The sequence below is a fragment of the Urocampus carinirostris genome, chromosome 4 (genome assembly GCF_059441175.1).
Source record: "Urocampus carinirostris isolate Australia breed hairy pipefish chromosome 4, RoL_Ucar_1.0, whole genome shotgun sequence".
Taxonomy (NCBI): domain Eukaryota; kingdom Metazoa; phylum Chordata; class Actinopteri; order Syngnathiformes; family Syngnathidae; genus Urocampus; species Urocampus carinirostris.
Window position 1 is genome coordinate 52,228,268 of NC_142352.1, and position 22,362 is coordinate 52,250,629.

At 40.2% G+C, this 22,362-nt stretch overlaps 1 protein-coding gene across 2 annotated transcripts in view; it reads right to left on the reverse strand.

The window, feature by feature from the left end:
- Positions 1-4,389: 4,389 nt before the first annotated feature.
- The window catches only part of chs1 (chitin synthase 1), a 55,454-nt gene continuing 37,481 nt past the window's right edge, over positions 4,390-22,362 (reverse strand). Inside the window, exons 24-35 of one of the 2 annotated variants that reach the window (XM_088334888.1) lie at positions 21,795-21,876; positions 20,804-20,991; positions 14,884-14,981; positions 14,728-14,809; positions 11,279-11,432; positions 10,852-10,956; positions 10,497-10,607; positions 8,614-8,751; positions 7,687-7,766; positions 7,538-7,604; positions 5,682-5,684; positions 4,390-4,461 (exon numbers count right to left, since the gene is read on the reverse strand). In XM_088334888.1, coding sequence (XP_088191014.1) covers positions 4,390-4,461; positions 5,682-5,684; positions 7,538-7,604; positions 7,687-7,766; positions 8,614-8,751; positions 10,497-10,607; positions 10,852-10,956; positions 11,279-11,432; positions 14,728-14,809; positions 14,884-14,981; positions 20,804-20,991; positions 21,795-21,876 — 1,180 coding nt within the window. The remainder of the gene's footprint in view (positions 4,462-5,681; positions 5,685-7,537; positions 7,605-7,686; positions 7,767-8,613; positions 8,752-10,496; positions 10,608-10,851; positions 10,957-11,278; positions 11,433-14,727; positions 14,810-14,883; positions 14,982-20,803; positions 20,992-21,794; positions 21,877-22,362) is intronic. The other variant, XM_088334887.1, reaches the window with a different exon arrangement.

The following is a 22,362-nucleotide window of genomic DNA, read 5'->3' on the forward strand; positions in this document are numbered from 1 at the left end:
CAGGACAGATAAACAGGACAGGCAAAATCAGGACAGATAAACAGGACAGGCAAAATCAGGACAGATAAACAGGACAGGCAAAATCAGAACAGATAAACAGGACAGGCCGATGCAGAAGAGTCGCACTCAGGACAGGCCGATGCAGAAGAGTCGCACTCAGGACAGGCCGATGCAGAAGAGTCGCACTCAGGTCAGGCCGATGCAGAAGAGTCGCACTCAGGTCAGGCCGATGCAGAAGAGTCGCACTCAGGTCAGGCCGATGCAGAAGAGTCGCACTCAGGTCAGGCCGATGCAGAAGAGTCGCACTCAGGTCAGGCCGATGCAGAAGAGTCGCACTCAGGTCAGGCCGATGCAGAAGAGTCGCACTCAGGTCAGGCCGATGCAGAAGAGTCGCACTCAGGTCAGGCCGATGCAGAAGAGTCGCACTCTGGGGGTTCGGGTTCAGAAGAGTCAGACTCTGGGGGTTCGGGTTCAGAAGAGTCAGACTCAGGGGGTTCGGGTTCAGAGTGGCGATTCAGACAGGACAGGCGGAATCAGAACAGGCAAGACATGAGAGGGACAAAATCAAAACAGACAAGACATGAGAGAGTCAAAATCAGAACAGACAAGACATAAGAGAGTCAAAATCAGAACAGACAAGACATAAGAGAGTCAAAATCAGAACAGACAAGACATAAGAGTCAAAATCAGAACAGACAAGACATGAGAGAGTCAAAATCAGAACAGACAAAACAGGAGGAGCGGAGTCGGACTGGCAGGCAGCGGAGTCGGAGTCGGCCCGACGGGCAGCGGAGTCGGAGTCGGCCCGACGGGCAGCAGAGTCGGAGTCGGGCTGGCACGCAGGGGAGACGGAATAGCAGGCAATCGGCACGGGAGTCGGGCAGGCAGGCATGAGAGTTGAACAGGCAGGCGTCAATTCTTCCCGGGACCCCATTCGAGGCACAGCAAGGGCCACGACGGGCGGGGCCGTGGTTCGAACGGGCAGGGAAGGCCAACTCAGTAGGCGCCTGCCGAACTGCGCTCTCCAGCTCTCCCCAAGTCGCGCTGGGATCGTTCGCTGAGTTCTATTTGTTGGCTGGTTCATTTTGTCACGAGGCGTGGTGGCGTGGAAGGTGACCGGACCAGAACGGAGGCAGGAGGCATGAAGGGAGAACTCAAATGCGTTGACGATCCATAGGTTTTATTTAATAAAATAAAAGTCGCCTAATACTCCGAGGCAAAACAGAACAATACAGAGTTCCTCCGGCACGAACTCAACTGGACAAGACATAACAGACTAAAACAGGACAAGGCATAACAGACTAAAACAGGACAAGGCATAACAGACCGGGATTGTGAATAATAGTAATGAACCAGCACCCGCCAAACCCAAAATCCAGCCTTAAATAGCAGAACAGCAATCAGCTGATCTGCTTCAGCTTGAGTTCGGGGGCGTGGCATACTGGTCGTCATGGCGACCGTGACACGTTCCATCCTACCCTCACTCGTGAACAAAACCCCAAGATACTTGAACTCCTCCACCTGGGGCAAGATCTCATCCGCATGCCACCCTTTTCCGACTGAGTACCATGGTCTCGGACTTGGAGCCGCTTCACACTCGGCTGCGAATCGCTCGAGCGAGAGCTGAAGATCACGGCCTGAGGAAGCCAACAGCACCACGTCATCTGCAAAAAGCAGTGACGCAATGCTGAGGCCCCAAACTGGACTCCATCCCCACCAAGGCTGCGCCTAGAAATTCTGTCCATAAAAGTTATGAACAGAATCGGTGACAAAGGGCAGCCTTGGTGGAGTCCAACCCTCACCCGGAACGAATCCGAATTACTGCCGGCAATGCGGACCAGACTCTGGCACCGGGCATACAGGGCCCGCACAGCCCAGTACCCCATACTCCCGAAGCACCCCCCCCCCCACAGGGCCTCCCGAGGAACACTTCTCATTATTCCTAAGAGATAAGATGAGAAGCTCAGTCATCCGGTTGGGACTCTGTGTAGAGCCACTGCACGTCCGCATTGGGGGAGCCAGTTAAGGTGGCTCGGGCATCTGATAAGGATGCCTCCTGGACGCCTCCCTCGGCAGGTGTTCCGGGCATGTCCCACCGGCAGGATGCCTCGGGGGCAACCCAGGACACGCTGGAGAGACTATGTCTCTCGGCTGGCTTGGGAACGCCTCGGGATCCTGTCGGATGAGCTAGAGGAGGTGGCTGGGGATAGGGACATCTGGGCTTCCCTTTTAAGGCTGCTGCCCCCGCGACCCTAGCCTGGATAAGCGGAAGATAAGGGACGGATGGATGGATTTTCACACAACTGTCTCACTGCCAAACTGTTAATCTGTACATCCCCTTCTTCTTCTAAACCCACAACATTCCTCCCCAAAAACTCCTTCTGTCTTATCCCTGATTCTGCCAATTAAAATCCTGCCATGAAGCTTTCCCACTGCACTCAACAGACCTATACCTCTCGAATTACTACACACTAGCCAGTCCTCTGGTACCACATAAAGTACGAAATAAAAATACACTCAACAACCTTACAATACACACTATTACAGATTCACCACTTCTCCTGATAGACAGAACATGTCTAATTCTTTGACATGCAATTTTTTTTAAAGGAAAAAAATTGTTACTTTCCCTGGTAACTAGTTACTTTCACAATAGAGTAATTTTAGTTACTAACTCACTTAAATTTTGAAAGAAGTATTGAGTAATGATAACTTATCACCTTTTTAAAGTAACGTGCCCAACAATACCCATACCTAAGACAATACAAAGTCGTCCATTCACCTGCCATTCATATCTTTGGAATGTGGGAGGTGGAAACTCACTGGGCACTGGGTTTTTAATTGGGTTGAGATCTGGGCTATTTGCAAGCCATGACATTGACTGGATGCATCTTTCTCTAAGGAATGGTTTCACGGTTTGTGCTCTGTTGCATGAAGCATTGTCATATATTATTATTGTTATTATATTGTCATTAGTGTCTTTATTGTTTCAGTATATAGTGAGCTTTTACCTATTTTAAAATTTCAAATTGTTTATATTACGGAGACAAGATGACGCCACTTCATTGACTTGTCACAAACGCCTTCAAGAGGCTAGTTTCACACCATAGAGTTTAATGCCGAATTCAGATTTTTTTTTGTGTGGAATCTGATTGGATCTGATGAAATCGTTCACATTATCAACTAAATGCGACTTTTGTGCGACTTGATCTTACCATGTGAACGCGCTAAAACTATTTTGCATGTGCAGAAGAGGACAAGCAATGCATGATAAAGGAATTACTTATGGATGCAAACAGCAGAGCGTTGTTCCCCCAATATTAGTTAATTATAAAACCTCGCTTTCCCCCATTTAATAATTTCTGTGTGGTGGGATTTGAGTGTAAATACTTTTTATTACCACTATAGGATATTATTGCTTTAAGTATGTTGTGGCTGTTCACTGAGTTACAAAATAAACAAGTGTTCACCTTCCATTAATGTGTTATTTAATGACACTCTGTGATTTCGTTTGACGTTGTTTATTTCTCTGCTTCCTCCGCCTGGTTGAAGGCAGAAAAGTGTTGTCTGCCTCATATTATTGACGTGCAGGTTGCATGAATGCGCCTTGACCATTCAGACAGCAGTCGCGCTCCAAAAGATCGGGTACCGCATATAAAAGTGGCCTGTGTGAAAAAAGCGAAAATGAGTCGTTTGGACAGACTTGAACAGATCACATACAGGTTGCGTCCATGCAAAAGGAAATCAGATTTCCTTGCAGTGTGCCATAGCCACATAGAGAGAGAGAGAGAGAGAGAGACCTAAAAAGATATTTGAAGGAATACGGCTCCTTTTTAATGGGAAACTGGCTCTTTCATTCATTTTAAAGAAAGAGGGCTGTTTTGTTTGCGAACAACCCATCACTACTTTCAATCTTGAGCTAAACTAAAAATAAATTGGAAAGTAACAGAAGATGCTGTACAAACAACAAACTACACATAAGGTCTATGATCTCTTTTTAATGAAATGGTAATTTATGCAATATAGTACACAGAAATTGTTGAATTTACAAAAAAAACAAAACTTGATGTCCATATAGTGAAAAAGTACAGTTGTAAAGTCTAAATATTTTTCCCATTTCTTGCTGTCAATACATTTTTATGGGAGCATTGTGGGTAACAACTTACCTCGTCCCAAATTAAACAAACTTGAAAGTACAATCTAAACACAAATATACAGAAAATAAGATTCCACACTTTTTTGATACACTTTTGACCAGTGGCTCTTAACTGGTTTGACTTCAGGACCCACCATTCCAAGCTATGACTAGCTGCGACCCAAAAAAGAACAATTTTCCACTTCTGAAGGAACATCGTGATTCATGAGCTTGATAAAAAAAAACAGTGTTGGTTACAAGTCGTCGGTCGTAATGTTTAGTCCGCTGGTATTTGGGTTCTCCATAATGAGGGCGTCCTCATCATCCTGCAGAAAACACACACAACATTTTTAGAACTCAAAACATTTTTTACATATTTTCTAGAGTCTAGTCATGAAAAATCGTTTTATAATTTTTATGTTGATATGATCTTTGTATTAATTTCAGCCCACTTTTGCTATAATATAAAATTTTCGATCCTGATGGTGCCTGAATAGTACCGCCTTCTTTAATTTAATATTCGTGTAATGGGGATTTTCATATCATAGAAATTTCCCTTTTGTGCCTGTTGAAATATAAAGATAACTGACTGAGCCATTAGGAAATATTGCCTCCTAATTCAAGAGAATTAGGAGGCAATATTTTTGTAAGATTTTGTAAGATTTTTTGTATGTTCAATGAGGTTCACAGAACATTCAATCAGTTCGGCCTTCAGCTAGTAGAGTACTATGCTGCTACAAATGCATTTCCACTAACCTTTTTAACTACTAACTCTGACAACACTTTAAAAGACCCACAATTTGTTCACAAGACTCTTCTTTTTACCCAAAAGGGGACATAAGAGCACGCACCATTGGGCCGACGGACAAACATTGCATTCATTCACAGGAAGTGACTGTTTATTTATTTGTTGTCAAACTAGTAATGACATGCACATGTGTTATTTCGCTGCATCTCTGAATGAAATTTGACCAATTATCAACAATTATTATAATCACCCAAATGGAGAACTTTATTTTGAAAGTCGTCAACAGGAAATTACACCGCTCACAGGACAAGCCTCCATTGACGGATTACATCCGCTTCATTTAAAAACGCCTGCCCTTACTCTTTCTTTCCGGACAGCAAGCACAAAGGGGGGCCTTCTGACCTTTACCCCGTGTGATGCAGAGCAGGCCTGTCTGCGAGGAAGCCTTCTGCACGTCAAATACGAGGCCTAGTTGGCCCACGGATCAGTCCCTTCCTCCTATGAAGTCTGCAAGACCAGTCTTCCAAAAGAGGGGAGAAAGATCCCACTTTCTCCATGGACCATGTGGCCTTGCCGGCAGAGGGTGTGCCATGACCCCCCGCAACCCCTGTCCCCCAACCTCTTTTCCTCCACATGGTCCTTTGTCCGACCCAAAGGTGCGCACGAAAGGGACATGCTTTGGTTAAATAGACTCAGTCAACCTCTAAAAAGATAGTTTTACTAGACAATGACAATGACCCGCTGCACGGCGGCGCAGTGGGTAGCGCGTGTGCGGCACAGTTCTAAGGTCTCGGGAACCTCCTGTGTGGGTTCAAATCCAGCTACCGGACTTACTGTGCGGAGTTCTTATGTTCTCCCCGTGCTTACGTGGGTTTCCTCCGGGCACTCCGGTTTCCTCCCACATTCCAAAAAACATGCATTTCAGGTGGATTGGCCGGTCCAAAATTGTCCCTAGGTGTGAATGAGCGAGCGAGTTGTCTGTCCCTGTGTACCCTGCGATTTGCTGGCAACCAGTTCAGGGTGTCCCCTGCCCACTGCCCGATGATTGCTGGGATGGGCTCCAGCACCCCCGCGACCATACTGAGGATAAGCGGTGCAGCTGATGAGATGAGATGAGATGACAATGACCCAGCACTGGTGAGCTATTTTCAGAACAGGTCCACAGGCACCTTGGCTGTCCCTAGGGGCACCACGTTGGAGACCCATTGGTGTACACATTTCTTCTATTTATTTTTTTATGCGGCTTTTTAAAGTAAATAGGAAGGTCATCTTCTATCCAAGTATATAAGTAATTTGTAACTAGTTACTTTAAGAATAACACACTTTTTAGTGTCATTACATTTGGGGGGATAGCCTGGAGAGGGATGGGCGCCACTTGCCCAAGACACGCCACAGGAAATGTTGCCCCTACAACCCTAGAGGGTAAGGGATCCAACCAACCAATCTCAGGGGTAACTGAATAACTTTTTGAATGAATTAGCAAATAACTGTAACTAATTACTTTTCTTTTCACTGTTACTAAGCGAGTAAGTATTGCTAAAAATTGATGTTTACAGGTACAATATACCGTCCTTTAATTTGTTGAACGGATGTTTGGGCCTGTAAAAAGGGTTTGCTCTTCGATTTCAATATATGATAGAGTATTAAGTGTATCGCAGTTCACAGTTCACTTCTGAAAGGGGAATTATAACTAATAGCAATGAATGATTTAAATGAATTGATTTTATACAATTTGTATAAAAAAAGAAAAAAAGTTGGTATTCAAAATTTTTGCCTATCACGGGTTCTCTTTGGAAGGTTACCCAATGATGAATGAGGGTTCACCGTACATTTAGTTATTTTACTAACCCACACATTTCTACAATACATCAGTTTTTTGTGTGTCTACATATTTTTATTTTGGACTGATCAATCATTATCAATCAACTGAAAAATCTATAATTTAAAGCGAACATACAATACGTTTACAGTATTGCTTCCTTCATGATAAATAATACAGAGACAAAGAGGCTATTCTGGAAACTAATTCGTGTGGGTAATCGTGAGCACAACCTGCTGGCCTAATCGGTAACCACCAAATTAGAATCTGAACCAAATAAATCTAATTCAAAGCTATTTTCTCTACAAGCTTGAAGTTTAATTTTATAAGGCTCCTCCATCTGTTTGACGTTGACACCCTTGGTCTATTCCCTTGAATTAGTTGATAATATTTGCTTTCCCAAGAGGATGAAAAACTTCTACTATACCCTCAGAATTAAATTTAGGAGAATACAAAAATTAAAGCATTGGCATTTGATTTAGAAAAATTTAGAAAAAAGTTTGTCTTTTAATAACTTAACTCATTGAATAAACCATTGAATGCCGATTCAGTTATTGAACTAAATAGATACATTTTTGAAATCAATGTTTTTACAATGACTGTGACCATCAGTTAGGACCAATTTGGAAGCCATGGACACAGACAAAAACTGTTGGGTTGTGGGGAGCAATCACATATTCATCGAGTGTTGTGCAAATATACTTTCTCTCCTGACAAGCACAACAATACAGTAGAGACCCATCATATGGTGAAGTCACCTTCTCACATTTTCATTTTGCAGTGTGAAATAATATGTTTTTGGAGAATCATGTCAACGGAATCATGTGTTACTTACATCATCTTTGACTTTGTAGTCCTTTTCTGTGCTGCGATATGACACCACGTGGATCAAAGTGTATACCCTGTAATGAAATGAAACTCGAGTAAATCGGTTCTTAGATGCCACCGATTTCCAAGGCTAAACCCGCAAAATGTTGGGCTCACCTGTGATACAACATGGCTAGGAATTGGACGAGAAGAAGGATCGCAAAAGACAACAAAAACATCAAGCTGAGAGGTTCCACCTGTCAACATAAAAATGACTGTTAACAATCTACAGCAGGGGTGGGAAACAGTCCAGTATATATTGGGTAAAGTTTCAAGTACAGTCTACGCTTAAGGTGTCACATCAACAAACCCTGGAACGGATGATGAAACAGATTGAAAATGTCGCTTAACAATACCGACTTTCCAAACACAAAAGAGGAGGCTCACCCCTGCCCTCACAATCAAAGCATGTTCCCCTTAAAAAGAGACAAGTATAGAAGTGTGTGTTTTGAAAAATACAGCTGAAGCAAAATGGAGTTCCGTTGTGGTTTAAGTATTGATTTTAAAATAAAACACACGAATAAAAGCTTGTTGAAATTTGTTTTTCAGCTTCCTCCACTTGCGAAACTTCGATTCATTTATCTTGATTTCTCTCACGGCAGCTGGGTATAGAAAGCCTTCAATGGAGAGGGAGCGGGAGGTTTTGAATATATTTCATATTCGGGGGGGACAACTCTGTTCTGACCCTGTTAGCTAAGTAACTCTTAAATTGCTAGATACACTACTATCCATGAGCATTGCCGCTAACAATGCATTGCATGTGACATCACATGTCGTCTTCCGCGCAAGCAGGATTTAATGGCAATCAAACCAGAGACGCACAAAAGTCACAGGTGACGCATAGAAATCGCGTTTAGTGGGAAATTTCACCCAATAACTGAAATTGAGCATTAAGCTCTGCAGTGTGAATGGCAGCCTCTTGGTGTCCTCAGCTACGCCTGCCCCTTACATCACACACAGGGCACACTTCACGATAGGGTGCGCTGCGCAATTTGAAGAAAATTTGAGACCCTTGTGTGGCTTATGATCGTGAAAATACAGTACCTTAAGGTACTCATCAGATTGCGTTCCGTTGGAATAGAATTTAGGGATCTTGATGCTGATGAGGTCGGTGCCGATGGCTTGCAGGAAGAAAGTAGCGACAACCCACAAAATGTTGACAATAAAGTAAAGGAAGACTGCCTGTCAGCACAAAAATAGATCATTTCCAAACATAAGTGGAAGCAACACAATATATAAAACATGATGAAAAAACTAGATAAAACTGAATAAAATTAAAGTAACCAAACCGCACCACCAGGTAAACCTAGGCAGTGCTTTGGATTAGCAAAAATGTTTCATTTAAAACTTTGCTGCCTCGTTTCTATCCAGTTGATGAACATGAACAACTGAGAAAGAAAAGTTTACTTATGGAGGACAATCCTCCTGTATGTAGAAATAAACAGATAAATGCCTACAAACATATGGCATATAAATGTGTCCATAAATAAATCACGAAACACATATGATATAATAATAATAATAATAATAATTTCCTTTGTATTGTCATTCTTTGTAACAATGTACACAGAACGAAATGTCGATACACCTGACCCGTTGTAGCGAGCCGATGCAGCCGCAGCCAACAGAGGGCGCCGCCATTTTACCAATGTTATAAGTCTTAGGTATGACTCGGCCGAGGCGCGAACCAGCGAGGAATGTATTTATTCATTAATGCATTTTTTCATTTGTCATTTATTTTGTCATGTATTTTTTGCCGCATATTTTTTCGTGTATCCTATCACATGTTTTTTCATGGATCTTGTGGTGTATGGTGGTGGTGTATAACCTACTCCTCTTGTCGGTTGTCGGGTGTCGGAAAATAGTTTGTGTAATATAGTGTAACAATCTGTGAAGCCCTTTGAGACTCTTCGTGATTTAGGGCTATACAAATAAAAATGACTTGACTTGACTTGACTATTTGTCCTGTACTTTTTTCATGTCCTGTAATCTGTTGTGTATTTTGTCACGTATCTGTCTTGTGACAAATTAACAAAAACATGGTGCCACCAGGCTGTACTCGCCCAAGACACACCACAGTAAATGGTGCCCTTATGACCCTAGTAGTAAGGGATCCAACCAACCAACCAACCAACCAACCAACCAAAAACCCACCAACCAGACATAATACACGAAAAAATAAATGACATGACAAAAATGCATGAAAATTCCATGACAAATATTCCCAAAATATTCGACAAGGCAAAAGACAAAATACACGACAAAATATATGAAAAAAACATGTCAAAATAAATGACAATACACATGACAAAACACACCGAAAATAATACCCAGCAATATTAATGAAATATGGGTGAAAATGTGTACAACAAAATAACTAATAAATAAATACAGAAACAAACAAATGACCGAAAAAATTGACAAAATGACATAATACAGAAAAAAACCCACAGGGAAAAAAAAATCTGACAAAATACACAACAAAATCATGACAAAATACACAAAAAGATACACGACTAAATACATAGCAAAACAAATACATGAAGTATACATGACAAAGTACACAAAAAACTCATAACAAAATCCCCCCAAATTAAATTACAAAATACACAACAAAATACATGAAAAAAAAGTCAAAATAAATGGACAAAATACATGACAAAACACACAAAAAATAATGTACAGCAAAATAAATGAAATATAGGTAAAAATTACACAACTAAATAACTAATAAATAAATACAGAAACAAAAAAATGACCCAAAATGACAAAATGCATAAATAAAAGAGTAAACTGCCTTAGGTCATATATTTAGGTATTATGTAATTTATTTATGTGTTATTTTATTTATATGCCATATATTTGTAGGTATTTATTTATTCATACATTACTTTAAATGTCAGGATTGGTCCTCAACTTTTACCGACCTTATTGCGCAATGACTTCAACTCTCTGGTGACCTCCTCAAGATGTGCCTTAGTGTCTACAATGGGCTTCAAATAGCGGTCGATTAACTTTGTCCAAAAGTCATTCTCATCCTAAATATAAAAACATAACAAACATTTATATATACATGTATATATACATTTATATATATATATATATATATATATATATATATATATATATATATATATATATATATATATATACAGTATATATATGTGTGTGTGTGTAAAATTACTGTGGTCTGTGCAGCCCTTTAAGACTTTTTGTGATTAAGGGCTATACAAATAAAATAAGTGTATATATTGTATATACAGTTGGTCAGCTGACTCTTACCTCTTCGAGTTTCTGCACCTGAGGAGCAGTGAGCGTTTTCTCGATGGCTCTCCTGATTTTTTTCTCAAATCTTTCCATACGATTGACTTTGAGCGTTCGTCGAGCCTAAAACATGCACAAACAAATACACACTTTGTCCATTGTATCTACTCTTCAAAAAAAAGTTATTCTCAAATCAAATCATAATTGATCTGGAAAGCACTCAGGAAAGTAATTGCAACTCAAAGTGCTGTGTAAAAACATCTGGTGTACAATCAAGAGATAAAATCTCCTCCTTTTCCCTCAACCCAACAACCCGGATACAAAATCAAGTCCATTGGTCAAGGTCGGGCTGTTTTTTTAGGCCCGGTCTTGGCTTTAATTCCAATTAAAATTAATTTCTTGGCCCCCGAAGGAATTTTTCAATATGATTTTATGAGGTTGGTACCTGCTCTGTCAATTCCAGGAGAAGTTCCTCCAGTTGACTCTCTGTCAGAACATCTTCAGGTCCGACTCCAAAAAGTTGTCTGTTAAGCGTGTCTGTTAGCATTGATGTCAAATCGCTGCACAAGTCTTCGTAATCATTTTTGCGAAGGGAGTACCTGTTTTCAAATCAGAAAAAAGGGGTAGTTCACCCCAAAAAAGTTTTTGCTGCCAACTTTGTCCTAATTGTCCAAAAACTGCCACAGAATATCTACAAAAGTAAAGTCCAATTTAGTGCTTAAAACCGGTGCCTAATATATTATTCTGCATGAATTGTGAGCATTTAGGCGATGGTGTAATTTTAATCCCGTGCAGTCCTTTTAGACATTTTTGTGATTAAGGGCTACACATATAAGTACTTGAAAAAGTTGTTGCACAGCAGCTGAAGGATTTTATATCCGAGAACAATCTTTTTGAATCAATGCAATCAGGATTCAGGGCTAACCACTCTACTGAGACAGCCCTGATTAGGGTTACCAAAGATCTTCTGGGATGGGCTCCAGCATCCCCGCGACCCTACTGAGGATAAGCGGTGCAGCTGATGAGATGAGATGAGATGAGATGAAAGCTTTTGTACCTGTCACAGACCAGAACGGACTCAGGACTCAATTACATGCGTTTCTCAGATTTTATTGAAAGAGAATGAGATTTTAGGCTGGCTTGATTGCTTGATCCGAGGACTGGCATAGAGCGGAATCGAGCAAGGTGGGGATGACACTTCCGTGTTGGAAGAAGGCAGGCGGGAATGGCACGTCGTTTGACCAGGGCTGGAGATCAGAGACGATGTAGAGTTCGTAATAGTGGCCGTAGGCAGGCGGCATGCAGAACAGGCGTAGTCAGGTTCACAAATGGGTTGAAAACGGGAATCAGGCAGAAAACAGGTTTAGCAGGGATGGAGTTGCACTAAAACGGTCACTGAGTGAAAACACAACAGCTCGCAAACGATCTAACAAAGTTTGAACAGAAGACAGAGGCTTAAGAAGGGTGTGGCCACCAATCAGCTTGTCCGGGCTGTTGGCCCTAATCAAGCTGCCACAGGTGTTCCAAATAGGGCAATCATGACAGTACCACGAGGGAGGCACAGCATTTTACATACTGGCCCTTGAAGGTTCTCTCATTTAAAAAACGTTTTTTTTCTCTCAAAATGGCTAGATCTTCACAATGTACGGCGATGTTGAAATTATCAACACAGGCCTAATGCGCTCTCTTCCTGTTTTCAAACTATGAAAAAAAACTATAACGTAACAGCGTTATTTTTGTAGTAACAGCGTAATCTAACTCATTACTTTTTCTGCCATTACAATGCCGTTACCGTTTATGACGTCAAGAGCAGTGCTTTACGTACGTTTTTGTGCGTGCTTACATTTGTTTTTGTGTGTGCTTACGTACGTTTTTGTGTGTGCGTTTAATTACGTTTCATGTGTTTGGAATAGAATAGAATATGTGATGATCACTGATTCGGGGCACCTGCGGCTGCCCCGGTGGCGCCAACAGCCCTGGTCGCTGATTGGCTCCTAGCCACTGTTTAAACCCCCCGACTCCCTGTTACCGGCGTCCGATCATTGCGAACCTTCAGCTCCCGCTAAGGCAAGCCTTCTGAACCTGACTCCCTGTTTTTTACTCCCGTACAATTCCCGTTTTTCGACCCGTTTCTGAACCAGACCACGACTGTTCTGCCCGACGCCTGCCAACGACCTCTCTTACGAACTTGACATCGCCTCTGATCTCCAGCCCTGGTCAAACGACTCGGCATTCCCGCCTGTCTTCTTCCGACACGGAAGTGTCACTCCTGCCTTGCTTGCTCCCGCTCTTCGCCAGTCCTCGGATCAAGTTATCAAGCAAGTCTTAGTCTCACTCTATTTCAATAAAACTAAGAAACTAACGCAATTGGGTTCCCGTCTCCATTCCTGGTCCCACAGAATATACCTTTATTGTCATTGTTACAAAATGGGTTGAACATATTGTGACAACGAAATTGGACGTGGCACTCCAGTTTCACATTTACCAGTGGGGAAAAAGAAAACAAAGAAGATAAAGAAACAAAGAAGATAAAAGTTATAATTTACACAATATTTGCACAAGAAGTGTGGGCAAGTAAGATGTTACATACACTTGGGATCGTATTAGTGCAATCTGCGGTAGTGCAAAAATAGGCAACATTGTGCAAAGTGAGCATAGGCATGAATACAATTTTACATCTGTATGAGGTAGTGTGTTTGCAAGAGTTTCAGTTTTTTGTGTGGTGTGTGTTAAGGGTGGTAATGGTTCTGGGGAAGAAACTATCTCTGAGTCTGTTTGTTTTTGATTTGTGTGACCTGTAACGTTTGCCGGCAGGCAGCAGGTCAAAAAGGTGGTGGCCGGGATGAGAAAAGTCCTCGATGTTTTCCGCTCTGCTGAGGTAGCGAGAGCAGGCAATGTCCTCCAGACTGGGTGGAGAGCAACCAATGATTCTCTGGGCTGTGTTGATGACCCTCTGAAGTGTTTTCCTGTCTGCTGCCGTGCACCCAGCATGCCACACCGTAATGCAGTATGTCAGAATGCTCTTTACGTATGTTTGTGGGTTGACATACATTTTTGTGCATGTTTACGTACCTTTTTGTGGATTTTTAACAACAAGGGCGTTTTTGTGCGTGTTCATGTATGTCTTAGTTTGTGTTTATGTATGTTCTTGTGTATGCTTATGTACTGCTGCTATTTCATTATATTGTTGATTGTAGTTACACTTCAAGTGTAGGATAAATCCATTGCTGGTGAGGAGCAATAAATATTACGAGGTTCTTTAACACAAGTGTGTCTGCTCTCAACTATTCAACTGACTCAAATACTGCTTGGATGTATTTCAAATGCCTTTACATAAAATTTTCAATATTGAATGAATGAAAACTTGTATTTTGAACATTAAGATAAAAACAGGACAAAAACAATGAGTCATCAACAAAATAATGTTACATAACATATATATATATATATATATATATATATATATATATATATATATATATATATATATATATATATATATATATATATATATATACAGTATATACAGTACATATATATGGATAGGTCTGATGCCACCGAACATTTTGAGGGGTTGGAAGTAAAACAATATTCAGAAATGGCTGATTTATCACACTTTAAGTTCACGTCCAAATAATATACACTGACATAAATTGTGTCACCAAAAAATGCATGCCACGAGGGTTAAAGTAACATGCCAACATTGCCTTTTTACTAATATTGGAGCAGCGCATAGACTTAATTTATAAGTTATGGTAAGATATGTTTTTTCTATGCTACAGTTTATATATTACTTTCTTGCGCTAGCTATGAAATGGTGAATAAGATGTAGGTTCCTTCATTTGTAAATCTGACTGTGCCTCTCCAAACACAAATGTTACTGTTACCACCTACCGTATTTGTTCTCTTAAGTTCCTCTTAAGGTTGGCAAAAGTCAACTTCTTCAAAAACTCTTCTTTTACTGGATTCACCCAATCTAAGAGAATTACAAATACAGTTTTTAAAAGCTTGTGCATCAATGTAATTTTGCGTGTGTTATAAAAATCAGACCGCTGATGGGAAGTTCTTGGTTTTCCTGGTTGTTTTCGTCTTCATAGTCTTCTTCAAGCACACTGGACGATAAGCTCTCTTTTTCGACACTATCTTCTCTGCACAAGACACACAAACAGACACATTGATGACTATTTTAAAAATGTGTTCACGTATTCTTTTTCTTTTTACAAATGAAGAAATCATCACTGGTATGTGAAGAACGGCCTTATGTCTAAACTCGTTATTGTTCTTTTCATTATGTAAATCTTCTTCAACAGTTTCAGAAGGGTAATCATAACCCGCGAGCAAAACGAGGGTGGTGTTTTTGTTTTTGATCTAGATCATCTATGTATATATTTGTACGTTTGTTTGTTCACCTGTCTGTTTGTTTGTGTGTCTATATACCCAAGAAAAGGGGTAAGAATTTAGACATGACTGCCATATTTTACAGGCAGTCAGGTAGGCTATCCTGGATGTGAAAAATGCTCCAAAAAAGCTGACCCAGCACTTTTGGTTTTGGTGACTCTAATTTCTTCTTACAAAGACATTTCACTCTCTCAGGCCTGAATGACAATTAATATCAACACTATCTAATACAGTCAGCCATGAAGGTTACCCCAAATGTGAAAACTGCTAAAAAAGCTGACACTTGGAATGTTTGGTTATGCTGACTTAGCTGCTTTCCCAGAAACAAATTTCCCCCTCTAGTACAGAACAAGTTTGGCCAGGATCACAATCTTTCACAAGCAATCGGGTAGGTCACTCTAGAGGTGAAAATGCCCCCTAAAACTGACTTAGCACTTTTGGTTTTGCTGATTCAGCAGGTTTACCAAAAAGACATTCCAATTTTCCTGGCCAGAACAACATTCAATAAACACAATATCTGGCAGACTGTTAGAACTGTTGACTTTTATGTGAAAAAATGCCCCAAAAAGTGGACTTAGCACTTTTGGCTTTATTGACTATGCATTTTATTTTCCCAGAAAGACATTCGTCTCTCCTAGGCCATAATGAAATTGTATATCAACACCATCTTTAACATGCAGTCAAATAGGTTACTCTAAATGTGAAAACTGCTCAAAAAAGCTGACTCTGCATTTTTGGTTTTGCTGGAAGGTAAGTTGAAATTTACTCTTGGTACCCCTACTGTTTTTAAAACGTTTGAAACACTTGTTATGAGGTTGTTAATGTCAACACCAATTCATGTAGTTGTTGTGTATCGCCCACCTGGATCATACTCAAATTTTTTGGATGAATTTTCGGAACTGTTAACAGACTTAGTAACTTATGCGGACAATGTTTTAATTATTGGTAATTTTAACGTTCACATAGACTCCCCATCAAATTCACTTGCAATTGCTTTTAAGTCACTGATTGATACATTTGGTTTCAATCAAATGTTGATGTGCCCACTCATACAGATGGGAACACTCTAGATCTCGTTCTGACCTGTGGCGTAGTAGTCTCAAATGTTACAGTGTTACCGTATCCTAATGGCATCTCTGATCACTATCTTGTTAAGTGTGAGGTGCTGTTTAATGTTTACTGTGATAAGGAAAATTTAGGCTTTAGCAGTCGCAATATCCGCCCTACAACGGTATTAGCTTTAAAATAACTATTACCTAAGGAAACTGCAGCCTTCCCTTCGTACACTGGGTCTGTTGACTCACTTACAAACAACTTCAATACTGCTTTGGTTAATGTTCTTGATTCTGTGGCGCCCCTAAGGCATAAATTTCGACCTAAGAAGCATACACCTTGGTTTACTGAAGAAACCAGGTCACTTAAACAAGGTTGCAGAAAACTTTAACGAAAATGGCGCAATACTAAGCTGGAGGTCTAAAACTACTTGCCTGCTTGATCCGTTTCCAGCTTCACTGGTGAAGGATCTGTTTGGGATCTTAGGACCATCAGCTTTAAATATTATTAATATATCTCTATCCTCGGGTATTGTTCCTGTAGCCTTCAAGTCTGCCATCATTAAACCCACGCTTAAGCGACCTAACCTTGACCCAGAAAGCCTAGGTAATTATAGGCCAGTGTCAAATCTGCCATTTTTTGCAAAATTACTTGAAATGGTCGTTGCACAGCAGCTAAATGACTTCATGTCAGAAAATAACCTCTTTGAAACTGTCCAGTCAGCATTTAGGGCAAATCACTCTACTGGGACAGCCCTGGCTAAAGTAACCAATGATCTCCTTTCAGCAATAGATTCCGGTGCCTCATCAATGTTACTGCTGCTGGATCTCAGTGCTGTTTTTGATACTGTCGACCTAATCTGTCGTTTCAGTCACATGTGAAAAATATTACTAGAATAGCTTTCTACCACCTCCGTAATATTGCGAAGATCCGTTCGATGCCGTCCCAATCAGATGCAGAGGTTTTAATTCATGCGTTTATTACTTCTCGGCTTGATTACTGTAATGTATTGCTTTCTGGTCTCCCGATGTCTAGCATGAAAAGTTTGCAGCTGGTTCAGAATGTGGCAGCTAGACTTTTGACTAAGACCAAAAAGTTTGAGCATATTACTCCTGTATTGGCCAACTTGCACTGGCTCCCAGTCCACTTAAGATGTGACTTTAAGGTTCTCTTATTAACATATAAATGTTTGCATGGACTTGCACCCTTTTATCTCTCTGACTTGATTTCCCTCTATGTTTCTGCACGGAGTCTGCGCTCGGAAAATGCCGGTCTACTTGTGACTCCGAGAGCCAAGAAGTCTGCAGGCTCGAGAGCGTTCTCCGTCCGGGCCCCGGTGTTATGGAATGCCCTGCCTCCGGAGATAAGATCTGCAACCTCAATGGAAGTTTTTAAATCGAGGCTTAAGACACACTTTTATTCCAGGGCTTATGATTGATGCCCACCTCATATTCTGTATTGTCCTGTCTTTTTCCGACTGCCTGCCTCGTGGTGATACGAAGGAGAAGGACGATTTGAAGATGAGTCAGCGGACCAGCGTTTGACCTAAAGCATGTGAACGCCTGCATGGACCAGCTGGCAGAGATGGAAAGCTGCGTCGTGGCCGTCATAGACTTTCTGGACTAGTTTACAGGCTGGGGGCGTCGCTGCTGTCATGCACTTTCTGGACAAATTTTCAACATGTTACCTAGTGTTTACTATGCTTGTGTATAGTAATGCTAAATGTGATTCACCCTGGTCATCCTGGAAAGGGGATTACCACTTGTGAGGTCCTTTCTCAAGGTTTCTCTTTTTCCTCACGCTGAGGTTTTGAGTTGTTCTTTGCCCGCATGTTGGTTTAAGATCAGGTAATTGTGTAATTGTAATCTTGTGCAGTCCTTTGATACATTTTTGTGATTAAGGGCTATATAAATAAATGTGACTTGACTTGACTTCACTCTCCTCTTAAACTGTCAGTGCCCAGAGGAGAGTGTCAGACCGTACTTGTGTCTCTCTGTGTGTTTTGCCACATTCCAGTACCAAAGACCTCTCCTGTTTGATTCCTGCCTGCCTTCGGTTTCGACCTGTTTCTGTCCCACGTTTACGACCTGCTATCCTGCCTGCTAAGCCGTATCGATTCTGCCTACCTATCACGGAACTGCCATTCCGTCCAACGCTGCTAGCGACCGACAACCATCGGCTTCCAAAGCAAGCTCTGTCAGCTCAATCCAATAAAGATTCCTTTAAAACGAACGCAATTGGGTCCGAGATTCCATTCTGGGTCGTGACATTAATATATTAAGTTTTTTGTATTTTTACTCCAACGGGTCGCTAATAAAAAAACTTCTGCATCTGCTACAAGAACATTTCGCTAATTATAGATGAATGATTTAGTAAAATTTGAAATATGAGACTGAATATGATTAACCTTTTCTGACCGTTGTGTAAGAATGTAACCAGTGCCACCAGTATGTGAAAGTACTGTTTTATTTTACTATATTTTAACTTTGTTTTTGGGTAAATTAAGAAAAATAATCCCCAGAAATTACCGTTATAGTGTAATATGTCTATGGACACAATTTTATTTCCCCAATGTTATGAATTTTTTTTTTATTCCAAAAAATAATACTTAAAGAGGCAGTGTCATATTTAGTGCCTCCAAGTAGTAAAAACTTCTGTCATCAAGAAAAAATATAGAATGAAATAATTAACGAAAATACATGAACTTTCATACAAACATGCGTTTTTAAATAACTAGGTAAAGATATTTACATTAATATTACATAATATAAGCCTCATCTCGGGGGAGCTGACATAATTGTCGGCCGTATTGCTGCTACGGGTACCCAAAAAAATCAAAAACCTTGCGAAAGGTTGGGCAAAACAATAAGAAGAAAATCGTCACTTTGAGTGTAAGTAGTTTGTATTCTTACTTTTTAGCAATCATTTTTGGTTGCACTTCACAAGAGATTGACAGATAGTGGCTAAACACTGTCTTTTTAAAACAAACGTTCCTGCATTGATTGCAAGACCATTTTGCTTATTTTAAAGGAAGGGTGCATTATTTGAGGTTTCTTAAAGAGTTGAAAGTAGAATATTTCCTCTATTGATTATCTGTTATCAATTCCCAACTGAGTTTAGCCTATATAATTATTATTCCCACCTCCTCTATTTGCTTTAATATTTCATCAGCGATTTACGGGACTTGCAACACATTGGGAAGCACCGAAATGCGGTGGGGGCAATGTTCCCTCTAATTTTACACGGGTTTCAGTGTTCACACAAAGTCGGTGAGCAACGCTTGAAACAACAGTGAGCAACAGCAGTCCCAAGTGTGGCAACTAAATCATTATCAAACATGTCCAAAACTTGACATCAAGTTACATTTTGCTGAGTTTCCGGCAATGCAAAATTATTTGTCTCTTTTGAAACAATTGACTCATGTACTATTGTTTGTTTTTACAATTCTTTCACAAGATATTCATTTCTTTTTTTTTTGCTTATATATTTTGTTGCAAAATACTAACATTTTTGGGGGATAATTTAGTCGGTTGGAAGATACAGAACACTTAATCACATTTTTTAGTGGAAGTACAATGTTGGCAACGAGGTTCACTTAATATAATTGGAAATTATTTGAATGCGACACAAACTTTTTCTTCTTTTTCCGTGTTTTTTTCTACTTTTTAAAAAATTCCTTTAAAAAAAATCTCATTGTGTTTATTTTTTCCTGGCTATTACTTTTTTCTTTTGTTCACTATTTACGTTTTTCCTTTGTTTCTTTCTTTTCTTTTCTTTCTGGCTTTTTCAAAATTTTTCCTTCTTTTTTTCTCTTCCTTTTGTTTCTTTTTTTCTCAGCTTTTCATACTTTTTCATTTTGGTATTTTTTTCTTTATTGTTCTATTCCCCCCTTCCTTTAAGTCTTTTTGTGCATAATTTTACATAATATTTGGTCAGGTTGGTATTAAAGAAGCAAAAACAACCCGAAGAGCCGTTTAGGACCCGAAAGAGCCGGTTCCTTTTAGTGAGCCGAGCCGAAGAAGCCGGTTCTCGAAAAACTCTACTGACTTTACTCAACTTCGTTCTACTTAGACCTTGACTTCAAAATACCGCATTTTAGGAGCTTAGAGGGAACATTGGGTGGGGTAAAGTGATTTCATGCTTGTTGGCGTGATTTCCTGTAAGTTTAACTTGAAATGGTGAAGGCAAGAAAAGGACGGTTTCAAATACAGTCGAATTGCCAACCCAAACTCCAAAAAGGATGAAAACAGACGTTTATTTGAGTAGGCTAAGAAATCAATGTACTTCCACGCACAACACAAGCAGCTTGACAGAGGCTGCAATGATTAAAGCCACAAGATAGTGTCAGCGAAGGGAGCGTTTCAAAATCCCGGACAACACCTTTGAGTTAATGATAAAGTAAAATAAGAATATGACCAACATTATCCGCCAGTTCTGTTGCATCTATATTTTTGTGAACAGGGCATATCACAAATATTTATAGAGTTTCATTCATACTTTCCTAATGAATTTGACGTACGTGTTTCTGGACATGATGTCAAAGGACTTTAACTCTATCTTTTCTGCATAAGGTAGATCATTTTGGGTTTCTTGTGTCACCACATTTGAAGCGAAGTGTTGGTTTGCTTCCTGGGCTGTGATAAAGGCTTGTTGGCTATTCCGTCCCGTGATCTGTTGAATTACCAGGTTCTCCGTTTCCTGAGTTATCTGGAGACACAACACAAAGGAGCTAAAAATGCATAGCTATAGATCGGGATTCTCTAAACCTTTTCAAGCTGAGAGCTACCACAGTGCATCCGGAAAGTATTCACAGCGCTTCACTTTTTCTACATTTTGTTATGTTACAGCCTCATTCCAAATTGTATTAATTTAATCTCTTGTCTCAAAATTCTACACAAAATACTCCATTATGACAATGTGAAAAAAGGTTTTTTTGAACTTTTTTTGAATGTATTAAAAATAGAAAACTAATAAATCACATTTACATAAGTATTCACAGCCTTTGCTTAATATGTTGTTGATCCACCTTTGGCAGAAAATACAGCCTCAAGTCTTTTGGAATATAAATTCAAAAAAAGTTAAAAAAAACTTTTTCACATTGTCATAATGGAGTATTTTGTGTAGAATTTTGAGATAAGAGATTCAATTAATACAATTTGGAATGAGGCTGTAACATAACAAAATGTGGAAAAAGTGAAGCGCTGTGAATACTTTCCGGATGCACTGTATATGTTACCCGTTAGCACAAAGGCCAACCAGTCTGATATGTGTTTCTTAAATAACAACATATCATGTTATTACTATGTTGTTATTGTGTTATTACGAGATTATTTATTGGAAGTAGATTTAAATTGACCCAGTCAACCACTAAAACAATAATTTTACTAGAAAACCGCAATGACCCAGCACCGTGAGCTATTTTCAGATTTGAATTGCCCAAGGCACCAGGTTGGAGACCTCTGCTATAGATCAGGCGTTGACAGAGCTTGTTAGATGAGGTTGGTCGTCACCTGAAACTTCATGTCCCAGCAGCAGAGTCTGCAGTTTCGGTCACACAGCACGTTTTGGTTCTTCTTTATCTCAGTGCCTCCTCTAGCAAAATGAACACAAAGTGATAAAAATCTATAGAAAAATGTATGTGTATATGTGTGAAATGAATAAATATGCAAATCAATCCAAATCATTTAGTCACAAGTTTATAAACACACAATTTTGACTGACCATTTAACACGACATGTATGTTTTTGTAATGTGGGGGCAAACCAGAGTGGCCGGAGGAAACCCAAGCAAGCATGGGGAGAAAATGTATACATATAGATATATCTATCTCTATCTCTATCTCTGTATATATATATATATATATATATATATATATACACACACACCAGCTTGGTGGCCTTTGGGGGTAGGGCGCCCGCTCCGAGACTGGGAAGTTGCTGGTTCAAGCCTCGGCCGAGTCATACCTAAGACTTACAACATTGGTACTCATTGCCTCCCTGCTTGGCGCTCGGCATTAGGGGTTGGAATTGGGGGGTTTGGTCACCTAACGACTCCCAACACATCAGTTGGGTTGAGCAA